We start from the raw sequence: 27,832 nt of genomic DNA, 5'->3' as shown, positions 1-27,832 counted from the left end.
TTTTAGCACTCAAAAATTTCTTATGCATCATAATTAAAGCTACTATAAATTAGCTACATTGAAGAAGACAATGTTACAATGCAAAGTTCCCACCCTTGCAAAATCCAAAATGTCAAAATGAAAAATATACATTAATATATGTTCACATTCCAACAAGCTGACCAAAAGGAATTCCGATTAAAGAAGCATAAGAGGAAACCCCAAACATAAGTTACAGAAGAATACAGTGTCGCCTCGCAAGTGCAACTCGTCACAAAACCAATACTCATTTCAGCAAACAATACATGAGGGATTCTTGGCTACGCCCACAGTTATTATTAGCAGCATTCCAGAGTCAGTTCGCCGCTCATGATGACTTCAGTCCTCTCACAGCCGCTGCAAAGATCTAAGGATCCATGTATTTCACAGTCCATATGACCATTAAAAATCCAAACTTAATAGCTTCCACTAATGATAATAAATCTTAAGCAAAAAAAAAAGAAAACATTTGCATGATTGCAATGTATTGTTTCACGGTCAAAGGTTTGATTTGAGGACAAGGTAAGGGAGGTGGAATACTAGGCATCCTCTTTATTGGTATTATTAGTCAACTTGGTTGGGTTCATTTTTTCAGTCGGATTATTATTATTTGGTTATGTTGGCTCCATTATTGTTTGAGTTTTTTGGATCAGTTTGGTATGTGTCATTGGATTTGATAGTTGTTTGTTTGGGTTATATTTTAAGTAGCAATTGTAAGAAAATTAGAAATTAATGAATGAAATGAAATCCTTTGCAAAGCAATGGAGGTTAAGGTTTCCTTGAAATAACCCCTCTCTCCTTCTCTTCCGTCGTTCTTCTCACCCTCTCTTTCTCTCACACTCTTCTTTCCCTCTTCCTTTCCATTTCCTTCTTTTCCTTGTCTCCTTCCCTCTTCTGTCTTATTCTCTTTTCCTATTTCCTCTCTTTCCTTTCCCTATCTTCTACTTTTCCTCCATCTCCCCATCTACCTTGTTGATGTGAGATTGACCTAGCAGGCTTGATACTCATGAAGCCTTAGTTTATGGGGCTCTTTGGATTGTTCAAACCACCTTTGTATAGCTTGAATATCTTATGTGTGTACCCACAACATGATTAGTACAATATCAAGAGAGAAATAGAGACAGAGAGGAAGAAATGAGAGTAGGAAAAAAGTGGAAGGAAAAAGAAGAGGTCATTAATTCTTGAAGCACACATGACCTTGCAAACATGGCAGTAGCAACATACTAGCTTGATTTCTACACCCTACCAACAATTACCCTATCAACAGAGTCTTCTGAAAATGGATAATCTTTTTTAAGAGAAAAGAAAGATTATACAAGAAAATGGGTGTTTTCCTAACAATTACTAGAAAACTTCCTTTCCAAAGAAAACCTCCATACCATTTTTTTTTTAGAACTGCAAAGCTGTATGCATAAAAATTGCAAAATCAAACATTTACCTTCTACAAACATTCAAAGTAAATGCACATTTTATGGCACTTAACTTTTCATGTTATTCTAGCCTCATCAACCAGTTAATTGGAATTGAATATTCTTTACTGCTGATATCAATTATCAGAGATATTCCCTCGCTCTCATTCATCTTGTAGAAGAACTGCACCACCTCTCTCACATTTTCTTTTTATGATAGCGAAGATATGGGTATAGCCCCTGGTGACGTTCAAGCCTAAGATCATTCAATTAAGATGAAATGTCTCAAGAGTTCATTGAAGGAAATCAACCCACTGTTAAAACCCACCACTTATCCTCCGAGTTATTAGCCAAATAAAAACCTGGTCATGAGAACCGACTTCCGAGTTCAACATTCTCATTTTCATTTATTCAAGGAAGTAATATACCAGAACAAGTATTCCATATTATTGATACAATCACAAAGATACTATAAAATATGCATTAAAGAAGAAAAATGCCTTTCAGTTCCAACAGATGCTGTAAGAACGTCCTCTATTGTTGCCTAAACTTTATGTATGATGTACAAAATGATTTTTCCACAATTATTTCCTCATAAAATAAATTTATACATCAATCCTTCATGAGGGCAAGATTACAGATATATCCAAAATAATGATTTCATGCCAAATCTTACCTCATTCTAGTCTACAAGAAGAATATAGGTTTATCATGATGCACTCACTACCTTGCCATACCATTTCTCTCCCGTACTGATCAACAATGAAGAATCAGCATCACACTTGGGGTTTGATTCCAAGTGAAGACCCAGAAATTGACAAATGATCAATGCCAAATGCCACCAAGTAGAATCTCATTAAGGTGTTTGATGACTTGTTTCCTAACCTATATCGTTGGTTGAGAGATTGGATCCCTTTTATATGAATGAGCACAATCTTCATACTCTGATTGTTTATTAGTGGGAATCAAATGTGTTTTCACACTACTCTTTTAACCCATGTAGGGTGAAATTACTCTTTTTAGGAACTAATTTTGATATATAAGGCCTATTGTATAGAACATACATATGTGACATATTCATCCCCTTAAGTTTCTTACCAGCATCTTCATTTGATTGCATATACTTCATGCATGTCATCCATGCAACAAATTGGAAGTGCCCCACCATTCCAAGGCTTTGAATATTCCATGGAATTTGATCAAATGCATGCTTGACTATAGGAATGTGAAACACAAGTTTTGATCATCACTTGGAATTTGAGCAAATCCATGGCTTGGCAATGAGAATATGAAGAAAAAATGGCACCAAACAAAACGCTCAAGTTATCAGGTAGCGCTTCAGTAACCAGCAACAATAATGTAAGGACGAAAATTTAAGCACAAAATGAAGGGCATAACACTGACCTTGTACGAAGTCTCACCAGAATGAGGATCAAAGTGTCTGGTCATAACCTGATTTCTCCCAATGCTAGACCCTTTTTGATCCACAGGGCTAGATAAATCAGTTTTTTATCTTGTCCTTCTAGGTTGTAAATACTTTTCCTGCTCTATAGGAATAGTACTATTAACATTGGGTGTGCTTGTTTCAACCAAGTCATGTTCATTCTCAACATTGACAGGACTGGTTTTAGGTTGGACATTAACCCTGTTTTCTCGTTTTCTTGAAAACTGTGTTGCTGCTGCTTGAGCACCAGCTATAGCAGCATTTAGATTTGGTGTACTACTAATTGTTGATGCCTGTGTATCACAAACACGTGAAGCAAGCGATCCTGGTTTTAAGGAGAATGGGTCTGAAGGATCTGGAAGAGAAAATCTCACTGGAAATGGACTTTGGACTTGAGATAGGCCTCTTACTGCTCCCTCAAAGACCTGTTAACATTATGCAAGAAAAGACAAAAAGTGAACGGTCATCTCAAGGATCAGTAGAAAATGTAACAAAACGGGTACCTTTTTCTCCAAGTTATAGATGCCTTGAAACCCACGCATTTCAAAAGGAACCACCAATTTCTGCAAGGGTCAAGAAAGAAGCAGTTTGTAAAATAATACACGAAACTCTTCTCAAACATAGTGGCAGTCCATCTCTATATGCTTTGTATGCTCGTGGAATGTGTAATTTCTAGAAGTGTAGATAATGCTCTTGTTGTCGCAACACACCTTTGATAGAGTAGATATGGTAACACCCATATCCTTCAATAAACTTCTTAGTCAAACGATCTCGGTAGTGGTAGTTGCCATTGCCCGATACTCAGCTTTGGTGGAAGATGTTAAAAGTGTATATATATAGCTATACATATGTGTACATACCAATGTATGTACATGTATTATATACATATATATGTATATATATAGTATATATGTGTATTTATATATTTTTCTTTTTCTTTATTTTATTTTTTTCTAGTTCATTTTGAACTAGATTAAAACTAGTCAACACATTGTTGACTAGTTTGATTCTCTCAAGAGCCTCTCTCTTGTATATAAATAGGGGTCATCCCCCTCACATTGTATTTTAAATGCTTCTAGTATTTTTATGGATTGAATAAAATGTTTATTTTTTATATTCTTGAGCCTTCTTGTGTATGCCCTTTTGTGGGCTTTGTTGATGTGCCCATAGCGGACACTTGTGAACTTTTGTGTTCTTGTTTGAAGTCTCTTGTTTCATTACATGGTATCAGAGCATTGTAGCTCTTAGATCTTTGGAGATTAGTTGCCTCATTTTCCGTGCTTGTGGGAGCAAAAAGAAGTCTCTTAGTTATTGGTGATTCAAGTGTTTGTGTGCTTGCATAGTTGGAGAAAAAAGTGGTTTGTTGGCTCGAGTACTATTTGATTATACTCAAAGTTCGTGGAACCGTGATTGTGCTCTTATTTTTCTCCTACACACCTCTCTTTCTCATCTCATCTTGTTTCTCATCTTTTTTTTTATTTTTGTCCCTCCTCTTTGTAAGAATGGATGACAATGATAGAGTCACCATCATGCCCATGAAACTCAATTATATAAATTATGTAATATGGGCTTCAATTATTAAGCATCACATTTGAGGAAAGGGGTTGTGGGGATTAGTGGATGGTTCCAATCCGAAACCAAAAACTAAGGCTTGAGAATACCTTAAGAATATGTATTCCCTTAAAAATATTGCGCATGTGTGAAACTTACAAGGTAAGTACTATGACCCAAAGTGACAAAAGTATTAGGGAATATTATAATGAGTTGTAGGAACTTTGGGAAGAGTTGGCTCTTCTTGAGCCGAAGTAGCATTGTCTCGAGATATCGAGCTCCACAAAAAACAACTAGATACATTGATAGACAAGTACATAAGAGATCTGATTAGTTGACGATAGGGAGTAAGATCTTCAAACGGAGTACCATCGTTGGCCCTCATTTTTTCATTGATTACCTCAGGAGTATCTACTACTTTTCCATCTGTCAAACCTGATCTAGCAATTATTTCATATGCCAATTTAATTTGTGAGATTACAAATCCTCTTAGAGAGTACACAACCTCAATACCAAAAACATACCTTAGAAAACCAATGTCAGACATATTAAAATTTCTTTTAAAAATATTTTTAATATCAACAATACCCTTTTTATCACTTTCAATGATATTCACATCAATAATATAATAATAAAATAATTATATTTGTTTCTGCATTATTAAGAAGAAGAGCAGTATCAGTATAACATGAAATAAATCCAATGTTGATAATGACCTTACTAAAACGATCATACCAAGCCTTAGGGGCTTGCTTAAGACCGTATAAAGTTTTCTTAAGTTTTAGAACTTTGCTTTTATCAATGTCAAACCTGAGAGGAGGATCCATGTACACTTCTTCATTAAGGTCCCATTAAGAAAGACATTTTTGACATCTAATTGGTAAATTGATAATTTTTTAATAAAAGATATGATTATGAGAGTCCTAACACTTATCATTCTGGCTACCGGTGCAAAGGTTTCTTCATAATCAATCTCATATTCCTAATCATACCCTTTAGCCACTAACCTAACCTTATATCTTTTTAAAGTTTCATTACTCCTGATTTTAACATTGAATACCCACCTGCATCATATAATTTTCTTTTCTGAAAGAAGATTCACAATTTCTTAGGCTTTATCTCTATGAAGGGCATCCAACTCAACCTTCATTGCTTCTACCCAATGGGGATAGTCTTTGGCTTCTTTGTACGTAGAAGGTTCATGAAAGGCATGAATAGCAAATAGACAAGCTCTATATTTTGAGAAAAAAGACTCATATGACATGAATCTTCTAAGAGCCTTAGATATATGATCTGATCACCTAAGTTTAGACTCATCTCTAAGTTTAGACTCATCTATGGGTTGGTTTTGCATGAACTTATCAAGTGCACATGTATATTCCTCATTGTTACGTTGGGAATAGACCTTAAACTCTTGAACATCATTGGCTTTGTTAATATTGTTTTCATTTCTAGAAAGATTGGCGAATCATTATTAACATTATCATTACTAGGATCATTAGTAATGGAATCATCATCAACATCATTCACATAAATTTCATTAACGTTAGATGATTCATTCTTTTCCTTAGGCAATAAATCAAACAAGAAAGAATAATCAGTATCCTCGTTAATCACATATTTTTCAAATCCATTTTCATTTTAAAGAAAAGTAACATTTCTAAAAATATAAAGTTTTTTATTTTTGAAGTCATAACATCTATACCCCTTTTTATTTTCTCCATAACTAAGGAAAACACATTCAATGGCTTCAGGAGACAATTTATCATTTCTTGCACAAAGAACAAAACATCTACAACAAAAAAATCTTAATCTTTTGAAATCTTGTTTAATATTGAAAATTTTTTCTAATTAAGAAATGTTTTTCAAAGCGGAAGATGGCATTACCGCGATATCGGCCCAAAAGTTTTTAGGAACATTTGTAGAAATAAGTAACGTTCTAGTAGTCTATGTAATGTGTCTATATCAGTGTTGTTAAAAGCGCGCGTTGAGGCACAAAAGGAGGAGGAGGAGAAGAAGAAGATTCTTAGTTATATAATCAGCTTTTTAGTTACTTTTTTATAGTTTTTTAATTCTCAATCATATAATCAGTTTTTTTGTTACTTTTTTATAGTTTTTTATCTTGATTTTTTAATCCTCTGTGTAGTTTTTTCACAGCTATATAATTTGTTTTTAAGTTATATAATTACTTTCTCAATTGTATAATTAGTTTCTCAATTATATAATCAATTTCTCAGTTACTTTTACATGTTAATCTCATGTTTTTTAGTATTTATTTAAGATTTTTTATTTCTTATTGATTGTTATTTCATCAATAAAGCATTTTTTTATTTATTTGTATTTTTAGATATTTTTTATAGTTTTTTTTAAGTTTTCAAAACAAATTGAGGCTTACGCTTTACGCCTCGCCTCAGTTTTTAGCAAAGTGCCTCGCTACACCTCAACACTTTTCACAACATTGGTCTATGCTTTCTTCAGCAAGACTATTTTGTCGAGGCAATTCAAATGCTTTCTTTGATGTAAAGTACAATTTTGTTTAAAATAAAATTTGAATTCATTTAACAAAAACTTGCCTCTCGAATAGGAACGGAAAATTAGAATATTAGTTTGAAATTGATTTTTAATTAAATTATGAAAATCCTTAAAACAAGAAAATGTTTTTTATTTTTGCCTAAAGAAATAGATCCAAGTATATCTAGTATGATCATCAATGAAAATAACATAGTAGGAGAATCCTCCCTTAGACATTACCAGAGCAGGTCCCTACACATCCGAATGCACCAATTCAAAGAGTTTCTTAATCTCATAAGATCTAGAGGCAAAAGGAAGAGCTTTCATTTTTCTAAGTATACAATCTTTGCAAACAAATTCTTTCTCATTACAAAATTTTTTCAAGAAAAGAAAATGAGATAGTTTGAATATACTTAAATGACCTAGTCTTCTAAGACAAGTTTCAATATCATTTTTTGAGCATAGTTACAAAAAGAGTTTGGAACCTCCGCTTCCCTAATTGGCGATCATGTACCAAACAACCCTTAGATTAGGAGATTTCATACCCATGATCGGATATTTGAGAAACAGAAAGTAAATTTAAGTTTAATTTAAGAACTCTAACTTTTGGAACAAAGAAATTTTTAGAATCATTTTTTAAATCCTCAATGCTAATGATTTCTAAAGAAGTGTCATCGACGGTAGAAACACTAGAAAAAATTTTATTGGTGCCGCAATTGGATAATAGGGACCCATTATAAGCTTTGTTGTCAAAGGCGGCGCCTAGGCGGTCTAGGCGACCTAGGCATAGTCCCACCGCTTGGGAAATTGGGTTTGGGCGGTGGGGCTCTATTTTACTGCCTAGGCGCCACCTAGGCTAGGACCGCCTAAGCTTAAAGCCTAGTTTTGTCCCTTTTTTTTTGTTGACCAAAGGCTGTATAAAAAGGGGAAATGAGTAGACCTTTCCCCTTTTTGCTCTCTTTCTCTCTCTCGCCCTTTCATTTTCCCTCTCTTGCCCTTTCGTGTTCTCTCTCTTGGTTTTTTGCAGCAAGAAGAAGAAACAAGTCTTGTCAAAACGTGATGATTCTGGATCAGATCTGGTCCGATATTTGTAATTTCCTTTTTTTATGTGCTGGACCATATTACCCTTTTCTCTTGGTTATATATTTTATTTGTTTAAGGGTATTATTATCCTAATGTACAATTAATTGTATTATAAATATTTGTGATTAATGAAACCCACGTTAAGCAAGGATTCAAAGCAAAGTTGGAACGTTGCAGCCCTAATTCCTCTTCTCTTCTCTTCTCTTCTCTTCTCTTCTCTTCTCTTCTCTTCATGATTGAGGCTTGTTCACAATCCGATATTTTTGTTATGGTATCAAAGCAAAGTTGATCGGGATCACTATTGTTTCGTCAAAGGTGACTAGATCGATGGGTTTGATTTCTTTATTTGTTCTTCTTCTTTTTTATTTCTCCCCGGCGGTTCCTCTTCTTTCTTATTTCTCCTTTTCTTCTTTCCTCCTTTCTTCTCCCTTCTTCAAGATCGCCATTTGTGGTTGATCAGATCTGACGACAATCAGATCTGAATCAAAATTCAAGACCGTCATTCGTAGTTGATCGGATCTGACGTCAATCATATCTGAATTAAAATTTATATATTTTGTTGAAGAGAACTTATTCAGATCTGACGACAATCAGATCTGAATTACAATCAGGAATCGTTGCTTATTTTCGATCAGATCTGACGTTATTTAAAAAAAAAAATCAAACTGACGTCAACATATTGGAATTCCTGTTGCATTCTCTGATCCTATTTTATTTTCTTTAATTCTTCATTCATGGATCCCACTTTTAATCTTTTATCTGCCAATTTCCTTGGGCAACTTGTGTCTGAAAAGTTAACAAATTCTAATTTTCTCACTTGGAAATGCCAAACAATTCTTTTTATTCGGAGTCATGATCTTTTAAGACACCTTGATGGATCAATTTTGATCCCACCTCAAAATGTGATCCAAGAACAAAAGGATAAGAAAGGAGTTGTAGTGTCTACCACTACCATTCGGAATACAGAATATATTCTGTGGATGAAAAGGGATCAAGCCCTTGTTGCATACATTACATCAACATTATCGCAGGAGGTACTTTTGGGAATTCCAGATGACTGCATTGGTGGACAGTTATGGGCGCACCTTGCCCATACGTATTCTCAATTTTTCAAGGCACGCATCATGAATCTCAGAAAGCAGTTTCATATTCTGAAGAAAGAAACAATGAGCATTATGGAATACTTCAACAAGATGAAGCATATTATAGATCAGCTTGCATTGGTAGGTTCTTATTGGCCTGAGACATACTTGAAAAAGAGATTATGGAACAGCTTCTTATTGGCCTTGGACCAGACTATCATGTTATCTCCACTACCCAAATTGGATGTTACTAAAGTCAAGCTTCTTGGATATGAGAATACCCTGAAAATGATGATGGATGAGACAGGTAATACAAAATCTTATGAAGTTCTCTCTACTAACGTCAGTCGTGGAAGAGGACGGGGAGGATGGATAGGAAATAGAGGCCGTGGTCGTGCAGGGAACCAGGGTGGCAATGGAGGTCACGGCTTGTTACCTCTTCCCAACGTACCACCTTTTGTAGGGATCCTAGGGACGTCATCCACCCACTTGTTTTCTCTATAAAAAGTCTGGACATATTAAAGCTCACTGATGGTACAACAATCAAAATAATCAGTTTCCTTCTTAAAACAGAACTCAAAACAACAAGGGACAGCGAGCAAATCAAGGACTGGAAGGTCAGTCACAATCAAAACCTGATCTGAATTTACTTCTGACAGCACTTTTTGGGCTGAATTTGAAGCAAAATGATCGAGTTTGGTATATTGATTATGAAGCTGCTAGCCATATCACAGGAGATGAGGGTAAGCTTTCAATGTTAGTTCCTTATTCTAGAAAGTCTAGTATAATTACAGAAGATGGTACTCGCCATCCAATATCACATATTGAAAACTCTTCTATACCTCTATATCATTCTAATCTATGTCACACGGACTCGGCTCCAAGGTCGCCGCACCCGCGTCGACACGCACCGACACGGGTGCGGACACGGGTGCGGCTCGGACTCGGTCAACCCGACCCTGGGTGCGGTCAACGCACCCAGGGTCATTTTGGTCCATTTTTTGGAAAAAAAAATTTGAAATTTTTTTTTTTAAAATTTTCTGGGCTACAGCTGTAAGGAAAAAAACCCATCACAACTAAAAAACCTGTACACTTTCAAGTTTTAAGTACAAAATGGGCACAACTCAAGTTTTTGTGGTTTTTTCCTGTATGAAGAAAGTGAATTGTATGAAGAAAGTGCCCAAAAGTGAATTATTCCTGTATGAAGAAAGTGTACAGAATGCCTTCACAACTCATCACCTGTCCCCTAATGGGCACAACTTTGACCGAGTCTTATATATATATATATATATATATATATATATATATATATATATATATATATATATATTTTATTTTATTTTTAATATATATATAGCCGAGTCCCCGTGTCCAAAATTTTTGAAATTGCGCCGCACCCGTGTCGCACCCGCACCCATGTGACATAGATTCTAATACTCTTAATCTCTCTAATGTTTTATTAGTTCCCAATATTACAAAGAACCTATGTCACACGGACTCGGCTCCAAGGTCGACGCACCCACGTCGACACGCACCGACACGGGTGCGGCTTGGACTCGGTCAACCCAACCCTGGGTGTGGTCAACGCACCCAGGGTCATTTTGGTCTATTTTTTGGACATTTTTTTTAAAAAAAAAATCTGGGCTACAGAATTTAAAAAAAAATCTTGAGGGGGGGCGCTGCACAGTGGACTGTGTTGTGTCTTTGCACTTTTTTTTTAATATATATATATATATAGTCGAGTCCCTGTGTCCAAAAATTTTAAAATCGCGCCACACCTGTGTCGCACCCGCACCCATGTGACATAGCAAAGAACCTTGTCTTTGGTTCCAAACTTGTCGATGATTCTAATCTTTGTGTTATTTTTACTCCTGTATATGTCAAGGATGTTCACATGAAGAAAATGTTTGCAGAGGGAGAACGTGTTGGTAACATGTACATCTTCAGAGAACGATTGAATCTTGTTTCTTATCCAAAGAAAATAAGCCAAATGTTTGGCATAGTCGGCTAGCCCATTATGGTCGTCCTTTTATTGAAAAGTTAGTTTCTGACAATTTAATTCCTAAACAAAGTCTTAGTTTTGAATTTACTGATTCTCTTTGTCCTAGTTGTCAACTGTCATAAAGTCATGTTTTAGCTTTTAATATTCTTAATAAAAGAGCCTCTAAATTGTTTGAGATTGTTTATTCTGATGTTTGGAGGGCCGCTCCTATTAGTTCTTCTTCTGGCAGTCGATATTATGTTACCTTCATTGACGGTTACTCCAGGTTTACGTGGATTTATTTTATGAAACGTAAACATGAAGTATTCCAAATATTTCATAAGTTTCATATAATGGTCAAAAATCAATTTGTTGCTTCTATTGTTAACTTCTAAAGTGATGGAGGTGGCAAGTATTAATCGAAGGAATTTGTAGACTATTTCCAACATAATGGAATTACACGAAGGGTTTCATGCCCTTATACTCCCCAACAAAATGGGATCGCTGAGAGAAAACAGTCATATACTTGAGAGTGCTTTGGCAATGATGCATGAAGGAAAAGTTCCCCTTTGGTTATGGACAGAGGCTTTTCATTCAGCAGTACATGTTATAAATTGTCTTGCCATGAAACTGTTTGACTTCAAATCTCCATTATATGCTTTATATGGAAAGCATCCTAATTATGATTCTTTTTGAGCTTATGGGTGCACTTGTTATGTTGATATAGATGATAATCTCATAAATAAGTTTGACCCAAAGGCTAACATTTGTAAATTTATTGGATATTCTGATTATCATAAAGGTTACAGGTGTTTTGATATCGACAAAAGATGCATTCGTGTTTCCAGAAATGTTGTTTTTGATGAACTCTCATTTCAACCCATTGCTAGAAATCTTGAAAATGATATTCGAAAGAAAGAATATTACAGTCCCTGGTTGAGCAATGATCTTTTTGCCAATGGTGATCGAATATTTGAGGACTTTATATCATCTAATTCAACTCGGCACAGTAAAGAGATGTTAGTGATAATCCAGTCAATATTGATGGTGTCACCTCAAGTCCAGATCATGGGAATGTGAAGGCATGTCCAGGTAGATACAAAGATGGTATGGTATATCAAAGAAAGTCAAGATTAAATCAGACGGAAACTGAATAGCAGGATCAGCAGCCTTATGATAATCAAAGTTATCACAGTTCTCCATGGGCTGATGTCAAAAAGTCTGCCAAGGTTCAACATCCAATTCAAAGGTGGGTAAGTTATGAGAACTTCAGTATAGATCAGCAGATTTTCTTGACAGAAATTCAAAAGCAAGCTGAACCTAGATCATTCATTGAAGCTTATCAAAATAAGCGATGGATAGAAGCAATGAATGCATTACATGAATGTGGAACTTGGGATATAATGAAATGTCCACTTGGAAAGGATGTTATTGGATCTAAATGGGTCTACAAAATTAAATTTAAACCAGATGGTAGCATTGACAAATACAAGGCTCGCTTAGTGGCAAAAGGTTTTACACAGGAACGTGGTCTTGATTATAAAGAAACATTAAGCCCGGTTGTTAATTCAATAAAGGATCCATATCCATTCCCAGGGTTTGTATTTTAATGTAATGAGTTACTAATACAGGGGCACTTTTGTCCACGTGTAAATTATTGTAACCCTATTAAGGCTAATGATGTATTAGCGCAGCCTGTGTGAAGGATACAGTGCTGCCGATTCCCAACAATATCAGCTCTCTCTCTCTCTCTCTCTCTCTCTCTCTCTCTCTCTCTCTCTCTCTCTCTCTCTCATCTTTGATTTCTGCAGGAATTCTGACATGGTATCAGAGCAGCGGCAGGTCTGAGCATAAAAATCTCTTCAGTCGAAACGTGAAAAGCATGTCTTCATCTCTTCTTTAGCCGACCTTCTTCAGTCGAGTCTTTCCCATTCAGAGGCTAAGATCCTTCAGCCGAGTCCCCTTCATCTTCTTCAGCCGAACCCAACAGTAGATCCTTCAGCGAGAAGCGAGTCCCCTTCATCTTATTCAGCTGATCTTCTTCAGTCGAACCCAACAGTAGGTCCTTCAGCGAGCAACGAGTCCCCTTCATCTTATTCAGCCGAGTCCCCTTCATCCTCTTCAGCAGATCATCTTCTTCAGTCGAACCCAACAGCCCAGTCTTAACAGGTCGAGTTTTCTGTTTTCCAACCAGTTTTGCTTCATCATCTTCTAATATCTATCTTTCTAGTTTCTACCGTGAAAATTTATTGGTCGAGTTTTCAGTTTTCCATTTGTTTTACTTTATCATCTTCTAATATCTATCTTTCTAGTTTCTGTCATGAAAAATTATTCTTTAGTTTCCTGTTGATTCATCATATTTAACGTCTTATATTCTGATATCAGTAAAATCGAGTTCCCTGGTTTTCCAACCAGGAATCTGCATGTGATATCCTCATTCATTTTCGTTTCCTCATTCATTTTTTGTCAAACTTTCCATACTCTTAAAAAAAAAGGAGGTATATATAGAGCTCCCATTTCTCTTGTCGTGACACTGTGCCGATTTCTGTCAACTGTGTCAGTTTATGATAAAACAGCCCAGTTTCAGTCACTAGTGTTATTTCCACCAAAAAAAAGGGTTGTCAACAAGCCTACAAATGGATACTTCAGCCAATCAGGGTCTTTCTTCCAATTTCTTGGGGCAGCTAGTTTCGGAAAAACTAACTACAAACAACTATCTGACTTGGAAAAGGCAAATTGTTCCTTTTATTCGAAGTCAAGACCTTTCAGGTCACTTGGATGGCTTCACTCCAATGCCCCCAGAATCCATCACATCCGAAGCCAAAGAGGATGGAGGATTGTTGAATATTGTTCGCAATCCTGCATTTGTTTCTTGGATGAAGCGCGATCAAGCACTTGTCGCATACATCACTTCCACGTTATCACAAGAAGTACTGATTTCCATTCCTAATGATTGCACATCCAAAGTTTTGTGGGAGGTTTTAGCTCAAACCTACTCTTAGATATCGGAAGCCAAAGTGTTGTTTCTCAAACGTGAATTTCAGATGTTAAAAAAGGGAGCAATGAGCATCATTGAATTCTTAAATCAAGTCAAAAGCATCACAGATCAGTTAGCCATGGTTGGATATCCAGTGTCAGATAAAGAAAAGGTGCAGCAGACACTGAATGCTCTGGGATCAGAATATCATGTTCTTGTGACGTCTTTATTGTGTCTACCTACGCTACTCAGTTTTGAAGAATTACGTGCTAAACTCTTTCAGTACGAGATGACTCTGAAAAGCATGTCTGATGCTTCAGCAGGACAATCATCTACGCATGAGGTTCTTGCCACAGGGATAATAGCTGATCGTTCACAAGGAGGACGTGGCAGAAGCAAGGGAACTCCAATCCAGGGTGGACGTGGGTTACTACCTACACCAAATTCCAATGTCAGTATTTCAAAGAATGTTCCCACATGCTACCAGTGTAACAAACGTGGTCACATCAAAGCCAACTGCTAGTTCAATCCACAAAATTGGAATAGAACACAAAATAATAGAAATGTTATTACATCAGGAACTGCAGGTACATTTCAAGTCAGCGATGATGCTAAGGATCTTCTCTTATCTGCGATGGCCAACTTGAATCTAAAACAGAGTGATGATAGAATTGTAAAAGTATCTTCAACAAGATACTTTAGTCGATAACACAACAACCTTAAGAATAAATGTGTGAACATACACACCCAAGAACACTTGTGCACAACAAACACAACACACCGAATCACAAATGTGCACTTGCACCCATAAGTTTCATAAACACTAAAGAGGTTGGGCTATAATCCCAAATCCCTTAGAGAAATACAAGAGGAGCTGCCCATATAAATAGGGCTTGGAGGAGGCCTTGGGAGGGGCTCCACATAGTCGTTGGAGCCCCTCCAACGGTCACAAATGTGACCGTTGGAGGGGTCCAACGACTAGTGGGTTGGGCCCCTCCCAATGCATGTACAATGCATTAAATGCAAAAAACAAAAATACAAAAAGAAAAAGAAAAAAGAAAATACAAAAAAACATATTCTTGAAAAAGAATATGTGTAAAATTCCTAAACTACCCTTACTATGACTATATATATTTTATATATATAATTGGTAAATACATATACATATATTATATATATGTATATGTATTACCTTATATATATAAAATATATATACGAAATTACAAGTTTGATTACATAATTTAACACCCCCCCTCAAACTTAGGGCAAGATGACCGATAGTTTGCCAAGAAGGAAGTTGAACCGCGGAGCGCACAGGGCTTTAGTAAAGAAATCAGCCAACTGATATTCGGACGTGACATAAGGAAGGTCGATAACTCCTCGGAGATATGCTTCACGAACATAGTGACAGTCCATTTCGATGTGTTTTGTCCGCTCATGAAAGGTGTGGTTCTTTGCAATGTAGATTGCACTTTTGTTGTCGCAACATAACTTGGTGGGTCCTTCAATTTTGATCCCCATGTCTTCTAGCAGTTGGTGAATCCAAACAATCTCCATGGTAGTAGTGGCCATGGCACGATATTCAGCTTCAGTTGAGGAGAGCGACACCTTTTGTTGCTTCTTGCATCTCCACGAAATTAGTGAGTCTCCTAAGAACACACAAAAACCAGTGGTGGAGTGACGGTTATTTGGGTCACCTCCCCAATCTGAGTCAGTATAAGCAATCAATTTTAAATCAGAGGAAGAGGACAGAAAAACTCCCTTATTTAGAGTACCCTTTATGTATCTTACGACCCGTAAGATGGCACTTATGTGAACGAATGTAAGCGCATGCTGAAATTGACTTGCAGTATGGACTGCATGGGATATATCTGGTCTGGTAATACTCAGATACATCAGGGACCCTACAAGCTGTCTGTAAGGTGTAGGATCCAATAGGGGAACTCCATCATCAATTTTCATCTTTGCTCCTACTACCGCAGGAGTTTCACACAGCTTCTCATCTGTAATACCTGACCTGTCAATGATCTCAGAAGCAAGCTTAGTTTGAGATAAGAAATATCCTCGAAGAGAGTATGCCACTTCAATTCCCAAAAAATAAGTTAAAAAACCCAAGTCAGACATTTCAAATTTATCTTTTAAGATAGATTTTATACTTTTAACCCCGTTAGAATCACTCCCAGTGATGAGCATGTCATCAACATACAGAAGTAAAATAACAATCCCTGCATTGGATTTTCTAACAAATAGAGCAGTGTCAGTAAAACAAGAGGAAAAACCATTCTCAATCATAACAGAGTTAAATCTATCATACCAAGCCTTGGGAGCTTGTTTTAGGCCATAGAGTGCTTTCTGAAGACGAAGCACCTTTCCCTTAGGAGTCTCCATTCCAGGAGGAGCATCCATGTAGACTTTTTCGCTTAAATCGCCATTTAAAAAGGCATTTTTCACATCCATTTGATAGATGTTCCATTTGTTGATAGAGGCAACGGTTATAAGACATCGAACAGTGACCATACGAGTTACAGGAGCAAAAGTCTCTTCATAGTCAATACCATATTCTTGACTATATCCTTTTGCAACCAAGCGAGCTTTATACCTTTCAAGGGATCCATCACTTTTAGTTTTTACTTTGAAAACCCATCTGCACCCTATTGTTTTCTTGCCTTTAGGAAGATTTTGGAATTCCCAGGTTTTGGCTCTTCTCAGAGCCTCAAGTTCATTGTCCATGGCATTAATCCATTCAGGGCATTTACGTGCTTCTTCAAAATTTCTAGGTTCTATATAAGAGTGGATGGCACTAAGGCAGGCTCTATATCTTGGTGAGAAAGAGTCATAGGAAATGAACCTAGAAGGAGGCCTTCTACTTCTCTCAGTTCTACGAGGGATCACTTCATTCTGAGAGGCACTGGAACTGGCATCATTATATCTGTCAAGAGCACTCCTAAAGTTGTTTTGATCTCTATGAGAGTAGGTGATAGGGTCTCTAGGTAATTCAATAGGTTGATGTGACGAAGGAGACAAGGAGATGTTTTCCTCGGTTTCAAGTCCATTTGGGTTACCTTGATCTGACTCATTATCACTAGTATCATCGTCCTTATTCAGTAAATCAAATAAAAAAGAGTAATCCATATTTTCATTATGGGGGTCACAACTTTCAAATCCACTAACATTTTCCAAAAAACTCACGTTCCTGGAAACATACAACTTATCACTTTTGATATCATAACAACGAAACCCCTTTTGGGTTTCAGAATAGCCAAGAAAGGCACAAGGAATGGCCTTTGGAGAAAGTTTGTCATTCTTATCAGTAAGAACAAAACACTTACACCCAAAGACCCTTAACCTGCTATAATCAGGTTCCTTATCATACAGTTTTTCAAAGGGAGAAATTTTGTTTAAATTTTTCGATGGAAGTCGGTTTATGAGATAGACAGAGGTAAGAGCTGCCTCAGCCCAAAGATTTTTTGGAATGTTTTGAGAAATGAGCAAAGTCCTAGTTGTTTCAATGATGTGCCTGTGTTTTCGTTCGGCTAACCCATTTTGTTGAGGGGTTTTTGGACATGATTTTTGGTGAAGAATTCCAAAATTTTCAAGATAACCCTTAAATTCATTTGAGAGGTATTCTCCTCCAGAGTCAGACCTAAAAATTTTTAAACATCCATTGAATTGATTTGAAATCATCATGTGAAAATTTTTAAAGGTTGAAAAAACTTCATGTTTATGTTTAAGGAAATAGATCCAACAAAACCTAGTATAGTCATCCACAAAGATTACATAATATGAAAAACCTCCTTTAGACATTACCGGAGCCGGTCCCCATACATCGGAATGGACAATTTCAAATGGTTTTGTCGTAAACATGGATCTTTGAGGAAAGGGCAAACATTTCATTTTCCCAAGAATGCATTCATTACATAAAAAGTCACTTTTACAAAGATGTTTAACAAAAGGCAAGTACGAGATTTTAACAATATTGGGATGACCCAATCTCTTATGTCATACATGAATGTCTTTGTTTTGGACGACGTTGCAAAATTGACTCTTGGGAACTTGAAGAAAATCTACGTAGTAGAGGTCTCCTCTTCTAGAGCCTTCCCCAATCAATCTCCCGGACTGGCGATCCTGTATCCAACATTTATTAGAAGAAAAATTTATATCGCAACCATGGTCCGAGAGTTGGGAAACGGAAAGAAGATTTAGGTTAAGGTTTGGGATAAAACGAATTTTTGGAACAAAGAAGTCTTGTTTTTCAAAATTACCTATTCCTTTAATCTCAAGAGATGTACCGTCCGCGGTTGATACAAAGGATGGAAAAGCACTTTTAGAAAAATTTGAAAGAGTGCAATAACTAGGGGTCATGTGAAAGGATGCCCCGGAATCTAAAAGCCAAGATGTCTTACCGGGGGAAGAGGATGACATAGCGGCTCCGGAAGTACCTCCCTTGAGAAGAGGTTGTAGGGCTTCCACTATTTGTTGAAGAGAAAGAGACTCACTTGATAAAGGGGGTCGTTCTTCAACTTGAGATGCCATAGCCGTTGCAATCAATTTCTTCCATTTAGGACACAAAGGTTTGATATGTCCGGGTTCTTTACAATGATAGCAAGTTACTTTGCTATAGTCTTTTTTGCCATACCGATCATTTCCTCCTTGACCTTGATTCTTGAAATGAGGAGGTCTATAGGTCCTCATGTTATTTCCCGGTCTTGACACGGCATTAGCCATTTCACCATCTTCTTGAGTAGAAGAAGTAACAAGAATGCTAGGGTTATTTTTGCCAATCCCCATACGGGTTTCTTCACCACTTAGCTTGGTGATAACATCTTCGAGTGAGGGGGATGTGAAGGCGGAGAGAAGAGAGGACCGAACTTGTTCAAATTCGGGTCTAAGGCCATTTAAAAAATTGAAGAACCGGTCTTCTTCAAGTTGTTTGTGCCTTAATTCGATAGCCTCACCACTCCATTTAGGTTCAAGGATTGCGAGCTCGTCCCAAATAGAGGATAATTCGGCAAAGTACTCCTGAATGGTCATGTCATTTTGTTGGAGAGTCAAAGCCCTCTTTTGAAGAAAGTACTTGTGGGATAGATCTCTTGAGGTGTACATTTTCTCAAGATATACCCAAGCTTCGGAAGCCCTTTTAAATTTGATGATGTTGACATTTATCTTGGTCTCAACGGATGAGAAAATCCAAGATAATATCTTGAAGTTCTTCATTTCCCAATCATCATGTTTCTTAGAATATTCTTCAAGGGCCTTTTGTCTTTCATCCCCTTCAAGAATCTTAATATCACCTCCTTCAACAATGGTAATTTTGGGTTCCGGTTCCGGTATGGATCCATAAACGTAACCCCAAAGCCCCTTTCCTTTAATATGGGCTTCCATATTACCGGCCCAAACATGATAGTTTGAGCCATTAAGCTTAAACCCAAGAGAGAAATGGGAGTCTTTTTCGCCCATTAGAGAGGAAAGAATGCAAGAGATAGTAAGTACCTTAATTACTTTTTGCGTCTTTCTTGACAAAAGAAGCTCCTAAAATATTGCTCGAAGAAGATGATCCTCTTTGATTTCAAAAAACTTGAAGGCACGCTTCCCGAGGAATGCAAAAGAAGGCGAGTCGCAATTCTTCTTCTTCAACCTTGCTCTGATACCATGTAAAAGTATCTTCAACAAGATACTTTAGTCGATAACACAACAACCTTAAGAATAAATGTGTGAACATACACACCCAAGAACACTTGTGCACAACAAACACAACACACCGAATCACAAATGTGCATTTGCACCCATAAGTTTCATAAACACTAAAGAGGTTGGGCTATAATCCCAAATCCCTTAGAGAAATACAAGAGGAGCTGCCCATATAAATAGGGCTTGGAGGAGGCCTTGGGAGGGGCTCCACATAGTCGTTGGAGCCCCTCCAACGGTCACAAATGTGACCGTTGGAGGGGTCCAACGACTAGTGGGTTGGGCCCCTCCCAATGCATGTACAATGCATTAAATGCAAAAAACAAAAATACAAAAAGAAAAAGAAAAAAGAAAATACAAAAAAACATATTCTTGAAAAAGAATATGTGTAAAATTCCTAAACTACCCTTACTATGACTATATATATTTTATATATATAATTGGTAAATAGATATACATATTATATATATATATGTATATGTATTACCTTATATATATAAAATATATATACGAAATTACAAGTTTGATTACATAATTTAACAAGAATATGGTATGTTGACTCTAGGGCAGCAGCTCATGTCACTGGCAATGCAGGTAAGTTCTCTACCTTGACTCCTTATCTTGGTAAATCTAATATTGTAACTGAAGATGGGACTTACCACCCTATTTCAAACATAAGCAATGTCCTCATTCATTTGTCTGAGTCATCTATTCCTTTATCTGATGTTGTTCATGTGCCAAATATAAAGAAAAATATTATATCTGTTTCTAAGCTTGTTGACTCTACCAATTCGTCTGTGGAATTTACTCTTACTTTTGTCTTTGTCAAGGATCTTCAAACGAATGAGATGTTCACTAAAGGAGAGCGACGTGGAAACATGTATGTCTTCAATGAAGATTCAGCCTCTAGTGTCCTGAAGCCCAAGTCTGATCATGTCTCCAAAAGCGTCTTAAGTATATCCAAATGCAATAAGTCAGATCTCTGGCATTCTCGTCTTGGTCATTGTAGTCAAGTCTTTATTGAAAAGTTAGTGTCCAATGGTTTTCTTTCAGAGTCTGTTTCACCTTCATTAAAGGATAAAATGTGTCTCAGTTGTCAGGTCTGCAAAAGTCATGTACTTCCTTTTCATCAAATAAATAAAAGAGTCTCCATGCCCTTGGAAATAATATGTTCTGATGTTTGGGGCCCAGCCCCCAATCCTTCCTCTTTTGGAAGCAAATATTATGTATCTTTTATTGACAGTTTCTCTCGTTTTACCTGGATATTCTTTATGAAACACAAATCAGAGGTTATTGACAGTTTCTCTCATTTTACCTGGATATTCTTTATGAAACACAAATCAGAGGTTTTTCCCATCTTCTGTCACTTTCATGCCTATGTTAAAACTCAATTCTCCCAAAACATTCAAATTCTCCAATGTGATGGAGGTGGTGAGTATTCCTCCAAAGAATTTTTAGATTTTCTCCAAGATAATGGGATACATCGTAGAGTTTCTTGCCCGTACACTCCACAACAAAATGGAATTGCTGAACGTAAGCATAGACATATTGTGGAAAGTGCAATGAGTATGATGCATGGTTGTAACTTGCCCATTAGTCTTTGGACAGAAGCCTTTCACACTGCCACTCATGTGATAAATCGTCTTCCTATGCCTATCCTTGAAAATCAGTCTCCCTATTATGTTCTCTTTGGTGCACATCCTGATTATGATGAGTTACGAGTTTTCGGATGCACATGTTATGTACACATTGACAAATCCAAGCCTTCATATGCCAATTTGTTGGTTATGCAAATGAACATAAGGGTTACAGGTGAATGAGAGTTGAGGTTTCAAACAATCATCCTCAATATATTTGATGAGGCCTTTGGACAAGATATGGTTCTTCATAGTGGAAGCCCAAGTGCACTAGTTTGAGCCATTCAACTTGATGGGCATAACAAACACGAAATCTTTTTTCATCACGAACAAGAAAGAGTTGATGGAGAAGGATGGTCACTTGAAGCTTTGGCAGATTCTCAAAGAAGAGGCACGACCACCACGATGGTCCACCACTAGGATCAAGAGCCTATTGGCTCCAATACCATATAATGAAATAAGTGCACGCACAAATAGATGCCACTAAGAGCTAAACAATTACAACAGCCTGGACAAAAACAAGAAGCTACTTATGGAAAAAATACAAGATCAGCAAAGATAGCACAAGCACAAGCCACTAAAGGGCTACAATACATAAAAAATAAATAATTCTATTAACTCAAAATGCTTAAGAAAAGCATTACAAATGGGGAAGAAAGATCCCCTATATACAAGAGGAAGAGGGAGGGAGCCAAAGGAAGGCTCAAGTAGACGTTAGATAGGCCTAACGGCTAGTTGAGCTAGCCGTTAGACCTAGCTAACGGCTAGAAATGCAATGTACAGAAATACTCCTAATGGGCATTTCAAACTACAAAATAAATAAAAAAGAAAAAGAAAAACTACATACAATCACCTAAATACAATCTAAATATATATAACACATTTACAAAAGAGATCTAAAGATAATGCCATGTACTTGCTAGTGGTGTAATCTAGATCAAGTCTCAGCAATGAGTTCCTGGACAGAAAATCACCACTCAGGCAGGACAGGATCATTGGCCTTTCAGCTTGCTAAATTAAACAAATAAAGATTCTGGATGCTTCAATATTGGAGGCAGTAATTAATAGTAGAGCCAAGGATAAACACGTGCAACACACAACTAGAGTTCAGAAACATATGCACAAAAGCCAACCAAAAAACATCAAGTTATGCTTCAAGAAGTACACCCAAGTACATCTAGAGAAGTCCACCATAAACAGAAGTAATAAAAAAAAAACTTCCCTTTGAAGTAACAAGAGCTGGTCCCACCATCCCAGACATCCATATGAATAATAGCAAAGGACTAAGCTCTCACTGGATGTTTATGGAGAATCATTAATTTTTCCAAAAATAGTCATCAAAAGAAAAAGGTTTTAGCACTGTCCTATGAGTCAAATAAAAAATAAAAAAGATAAAAAATTTATATTAAGTTCTTAACAAAAATAAAAAATGAATATTCAATACAACAACTGAAACTAAAAAAAACATTAGTTCATGAACAAAACAAAATAATTAGAACATAATCACATTTCTAACTTTCAAATCCATCTAAACAAATATTTGTTTAGTTGCATCACCTAGAGATTTGAAATAAAAATAAAAAACTAAAAATTTCAAATGTTTCAAAATACATAACTAAGGCATGATTATAATGTTTTAAATATTATAAAAGAATATAAAATACCAACATTGATGTTCTCTACCTATGTATTCTCATAGGCAAACATGGGCACTCCTACCTAGGTAGCTTGGGCAGGATTTTTACTAGTAAGCATATCATCATCATAAGATATGCAAACAAAAAAGATTTTAAAATTTTAAAAAAATCAAGAAAAACACACACACATGTATATATGTATGTATGTATGTGTGTATGTATGTATGTATATAAGATCTTAATCTATGGTACCTGGACACTCCATTTTGTCCTCAGTACCAGTGTCAACATGATTTGACACCTGGATATGCAATTTTACCCTTCGTACATACAAGTTTGTATTCAATTTATAATTTATAATTATATTTTCAGTTTATAACTTTATATTTTCAGTATATAATATATTTTAGATATAACATATATATTTAGATTATATTCAGTTTATTTTGTATTTATATGATATTTAATATATATATATATAGCCGTGTCCCCGTACCCACATTTTTTGGAATTGCTGTATCATACCCTCCGTACCCATACCAGTACCCAGGTGACATAGCTCTTAATGTATTACTAGTTAAGAACATTAAATACACTTAGGCTAAGTTTGAAAGCTCAGATATTAGATCTGAGATTCTGAGGATTTGATATGGCATGGGGCAGCTCTGATGCATTGTGGGCCCAACGTTGAGACCCAAGGTACTCAAAAACTGGATCTGAAATCCTCTCTTTTGTGGATTTCAGATACATGCTAAGTGGGTTAGGCCAGAGATCATTGATTCTCAAAACAGACCCTCAGTTTGGATCAGGGTTACCGGAAACGCTGTAGCATTCGAGGAAGCGTGCTTCCCCGAAACGTGTTTCGGAAGCGCGAAACACGCTGCTTCCAAAACGTGCAGGGAAGCGACCCTTTTAAATGAGAAGCGTGCTTCCCATTTCGCTTCTCGTTCGTTTTTTCTTCACTTTCAGTGAAGTTCTGTCTCTCTGACAATTCCTACTTTATATATATATATATATATATATATATATATATATATATATATATATATATATATATATATATATTCGTAAATCCACACCCTTATTTAGAAAAACATGTTTTGTAACAGCTCTACTCGTGTTGCACCACAAACCCATGCATATATCCATGTGTTACTAAGATGGAATCTCGTGATGTTTTTATCTGTTTTTCACAACTTACGATTAATCATATATCAGTTAATATGTTCATCATAACTCTGTCCACCATTAACAGTGTGCTCCACTTTCTAATGCTCTCTTATATGCTAATTTCATTTTATGAGTTTGAGTAGTAAAACCAATCAAGATTAATTCTTTAACTTATACCAGGAAAACATGGACCTAGAACATTGCACTCACTGAAAAAAAATCACGTACTAATCTGACAAAAATAATAAAGTGATTTACAGAATAATCCATAGGAGATGAAATTCATCACGGCATTGGTCATAGAAGAATGTCCACAAAAAGCATTATTCTTTTCTTGGAAGCATACAGGTGTTTTGAAATATAAAAGATAACTACCTGTGGTTGTTCACAGAGCCAGCAAAATTCTGTTTGCCCTTCAAGACGGACCTGAAAAGCAGTAAAGTGAAAAGTGGGTATTCTAAAATATGCAAAAGATGTCAGATTAACAACACTAGAAAATGAATAAAGAAACCAAATAAACAGAAAGAGGCATTGATTACTCCTTCAGGTATCTCTTCCCAAGAGACCAATTCTTCACATTTAATACAGCCAACCACATTAACACAACCTGCAATTATAGTACAAGATTTCCATGTTACCAATAACATGATATTAGAAAAAGAGAATGACCTGTCTAATAAGATTCTATAATTTAGGACAAGAACAACTAAACAAAGGAAAATATATTATACTTCATGCCATTGCTTGCTATGATATATGAAATGTGGTTTATGTAGTAGACATGGTACAGATAATAGCAAATTTTTTAAATGAGGAATACAAACGTGTAGCATGTGCATATATATGATTTCCAATGTCCACACTCTAAGAAAAGAAAGAAAAGAAAAAAATTACTTTATTGGTTGTGGGATCCATTAATATAAGTAAATCAAATGCTATATTCTACCATTAATTGTTTTATGAAATAATATTGATACTAAATGAACCCGATATTCATGTTTATGTCTATATGCATATTCAAGACTACAACAAAACCTAATACTTTATGCATTACATCATGTTAGTCATGAATGCACGCAGTGGGGTAGCTAGGATTTATGTGAGGGGGGGGGGGGGGCAAACAGGGGTGTAGAAAAAAAATGGTGTGATAGTCAGGGATTTGGGGGCAGCGCCCCCGAAAAAAATTTTGTTGAGATAAAATAAAAAATGGCTACAATTATTAATAAAAATCTATTTCATATGGACAAATCAAACTATTTGCTGCAGTCAGGGCTGGGCTAGGACTGGATCCGCCTCTGAATGCACGTACAATACATGTATGCATTTCATTAACTACAAATTGTAAACTAGTATATAGTTAGAGAAGGGTAAGGGACATGACATGGACACGCTTGGTACAACCATAGTCACAAATACCAGTCTTAGTTATATCTCCGCAAGGCAATTTCTCATGATAATATAAGGTTTAGTATATAAACCTCAAAAAATTCTTGAGAAAATCTCTGCACATAAAAATTTTAAAAAAATATACATGAAAGTAGCATGTTTAGATAATAAAATGCACATATAATTAAAGAAATAAGTAAAAAATATAAAATAAAGAAAAAACATATTTAAGATATAGAAAAGAAGTAAAAAAGTAAATGTAACTGATAATATTGTGATATTATCACAATATAGATATAAATTTCTGATATTTTCAGAGTATCACAAGATTTTTCCTTTAATATCGTTTTATGAATTTACAAAGATGTTATCACGATATTTTCAAAATACCACCTATATGCAACTTGCAAGTTCTGTAAAATTAGGATACAGAGACATGGGAACAACAGTTATATCCCCACAAAAACAGAAAAGACTACATTTTGTTTCTCTTACTAGGGGGAGATGTCCCCAATATGAGAGGCATATTTCCTTAATTGGAAGAGAAGGTCAATATGAAAGTCTGAAGAATAATAAGTGAAACCCACCACATCAACAATATAAATAAGACAGTAAGTCAGATTTGAAACTACACCAGGATTCACATTGCCTGGCAAAGAAACGTTGAGGAATATTAACAAAAAATTTCCTTTCCGGTTTAAAAGAGAGATTTTATTTTAAGTAAATTCTTAGAAACAACATGGTTATATACTTATATTGATAAGTGGTGATGGAGACTTAATGAGAACTTGGCTGAAAAGTTGAGCAATACCTTTCTAGGAAGTTGTTATCCTTTGTAAGAATGTCTCCTGGCTGCTAATATTAAAGGTGCAGAAGCTAGGAAAGAGCCTTTCATTTTCCTGTGGATTTAATTTTAGCACACAATACTATTTGTCTTCTCATTTGTTCCCCTGTTAGTCTAGGTGGTCTTTTGGTTCATGATATTTCACATGTACAAAAAGAACGTGCATCATCCTCTCAAGTAATCATCCTGAATTATTAAGATGAAAACTTGAACTGATAACTATACATCTGAAAATCCAGCTTTTAGTTTGTAGTTTAGTAATCTCAGGGAAGTTAAAGAACTCTGTAATATCTTGAAGATGTTTTGCCAACTAAGCAAACCAAGTTATTTTAGACTTGACTTCGCTGAATAAAGGAGATCATCTGGTCATTCACTATGAAGGACAAATACGGAAGCGTCCAACAGATCGCTCATGTACCATGTACAAAAAATAGAAAAATTGTTAGGAATTAAGAACTGGAAGGAGCATCATAAAGAACCATTATACCTAAAAGACGTGAAACTGGATAGTGTTCAGGAAATTTGAGGTCAGTTACTCCATCAACTGCATAAATTTGTCTGTAGAACTCCTCCATTGCAGTAATTGTTTCTGAATCTGGGACTTTTGCCGCGGCATGAATCCAAAGACGGCCTTCCAAAAGCACAAAAGGAGTAACATGTTTTCATCTACATATTATATTTATACACTACATAATATAAAAATGCATAACACTAAAAACTGCCAACAAATAAAAGAATCAAAAGGATCATCAAGTGGTAAATAAGACTATTCTATTCCACAAAGATACCCAAGTTGGATGAACAAATCATGTATTTAGAAAATATAAAACTTACAAACAGTGGTATACACATGGATATGGTCATGCATATCAACATTCCACAAAATTGCTAGAAGGTAATCTTCAAGGTTATAACATTTGGACAATTCAAGGTTGAAGTAAAGTTGTTCAAAAAAGCCCGAATCAACAAAAAAACAACCAAAAAATAAAAGAGAAAGAAAGCTCCAATTAGAAGAAAGTACAAGGAAGAACGGGTCGATTGTAACATGAAAGCTGATAATCCTTTTTGGGGATTTCGACGAAGAAGTCGCGGGTCAATTTCTCAGAGAGGTTGGTTGGTTTGGGGTTGGGTTGTTAAATGGGTGTACCTCTGATGGAGGAGGGCCAGGATCTGCCCTCGATGCGCTTGATGCCGTGGATGAGCAGCGAAGCCCACGGCTGGTGCATCGTCAGGCACGGGTTCCGGTACTTCTGCTGCTGCTGCTGTCCCTGCCCTCGCAGCACCGTGCGACTGCCGCCCATCATCTTCCCTTCTCTCCCTTCCACTTCCACTTCCTCTCCTTCCTTTTCTTTTCTCTTTCTTGGGTATTTGAACGAATCAGCCAGCGACCAATGAAGCTTGTTTGATTACAAAGGTT

General features: G+C 36.2%; 1 protein-coding gene across 2 annotated transcripts; it reads right to left on the bottom strand.

The window, feature by feature from the left end:
* Positions 1 to 27,832, bottom strand: LOC149844952 (RNA-binding ASCH domain protein). Of its 2 annotated transcripts, none has more exons than XM_089995398.1 (7): positions 27,563 to 27,832; positions 26,903 to 27,046; positions 24,725 to 24,792; positions 24,561 to 24,611; positions 3,375 to 3,434; positions 2,832 to 3,296; positions 1 to 375 (listed from the first exon to the last, which is right to left on the bottom strand). In XM_089995398.1, exons 1-6 carry the CDS (start codon positions 27,717 to 27,719, stop codon positions 2,937 to 2,939), a joined length of 840 nt encoding a protein of 279 aa, XP_089851524.1. In that variant the 5' UTR covers positions 27,720 to 27,832; the 3' UTR covers positions 1 to 375; positions 2,832 to 2,936. The 2 variants fall into 2 exon arrangements, with proteins under 2 accessions (XP_089851524.1, XP_089851523.1); XM_089995397.1 differs by having other exon boundaries at positions 1 to 385; positions 27,563 to 27,830.

The sequence above is a fragment of the Nuphar pumila genome, chromosome 2 (genome assembly GCF_984573655.1).
Source record: "Nuphar pumila chromosome 2, dmNupPumi1.hap1.1, whole genome shotgun sequence".
Classification (NCBI taxonomy): domain Eukaryota; kingdom Viridiplantae; phylum Streptophyta; class Magnoliopsida; order Nymphaeales; family Nymphaeaceae; genus Nuphar; species Nuphar pumila.
This window is presented reverse-complemented; position numbering and strand designations above follow the sequence as displayed.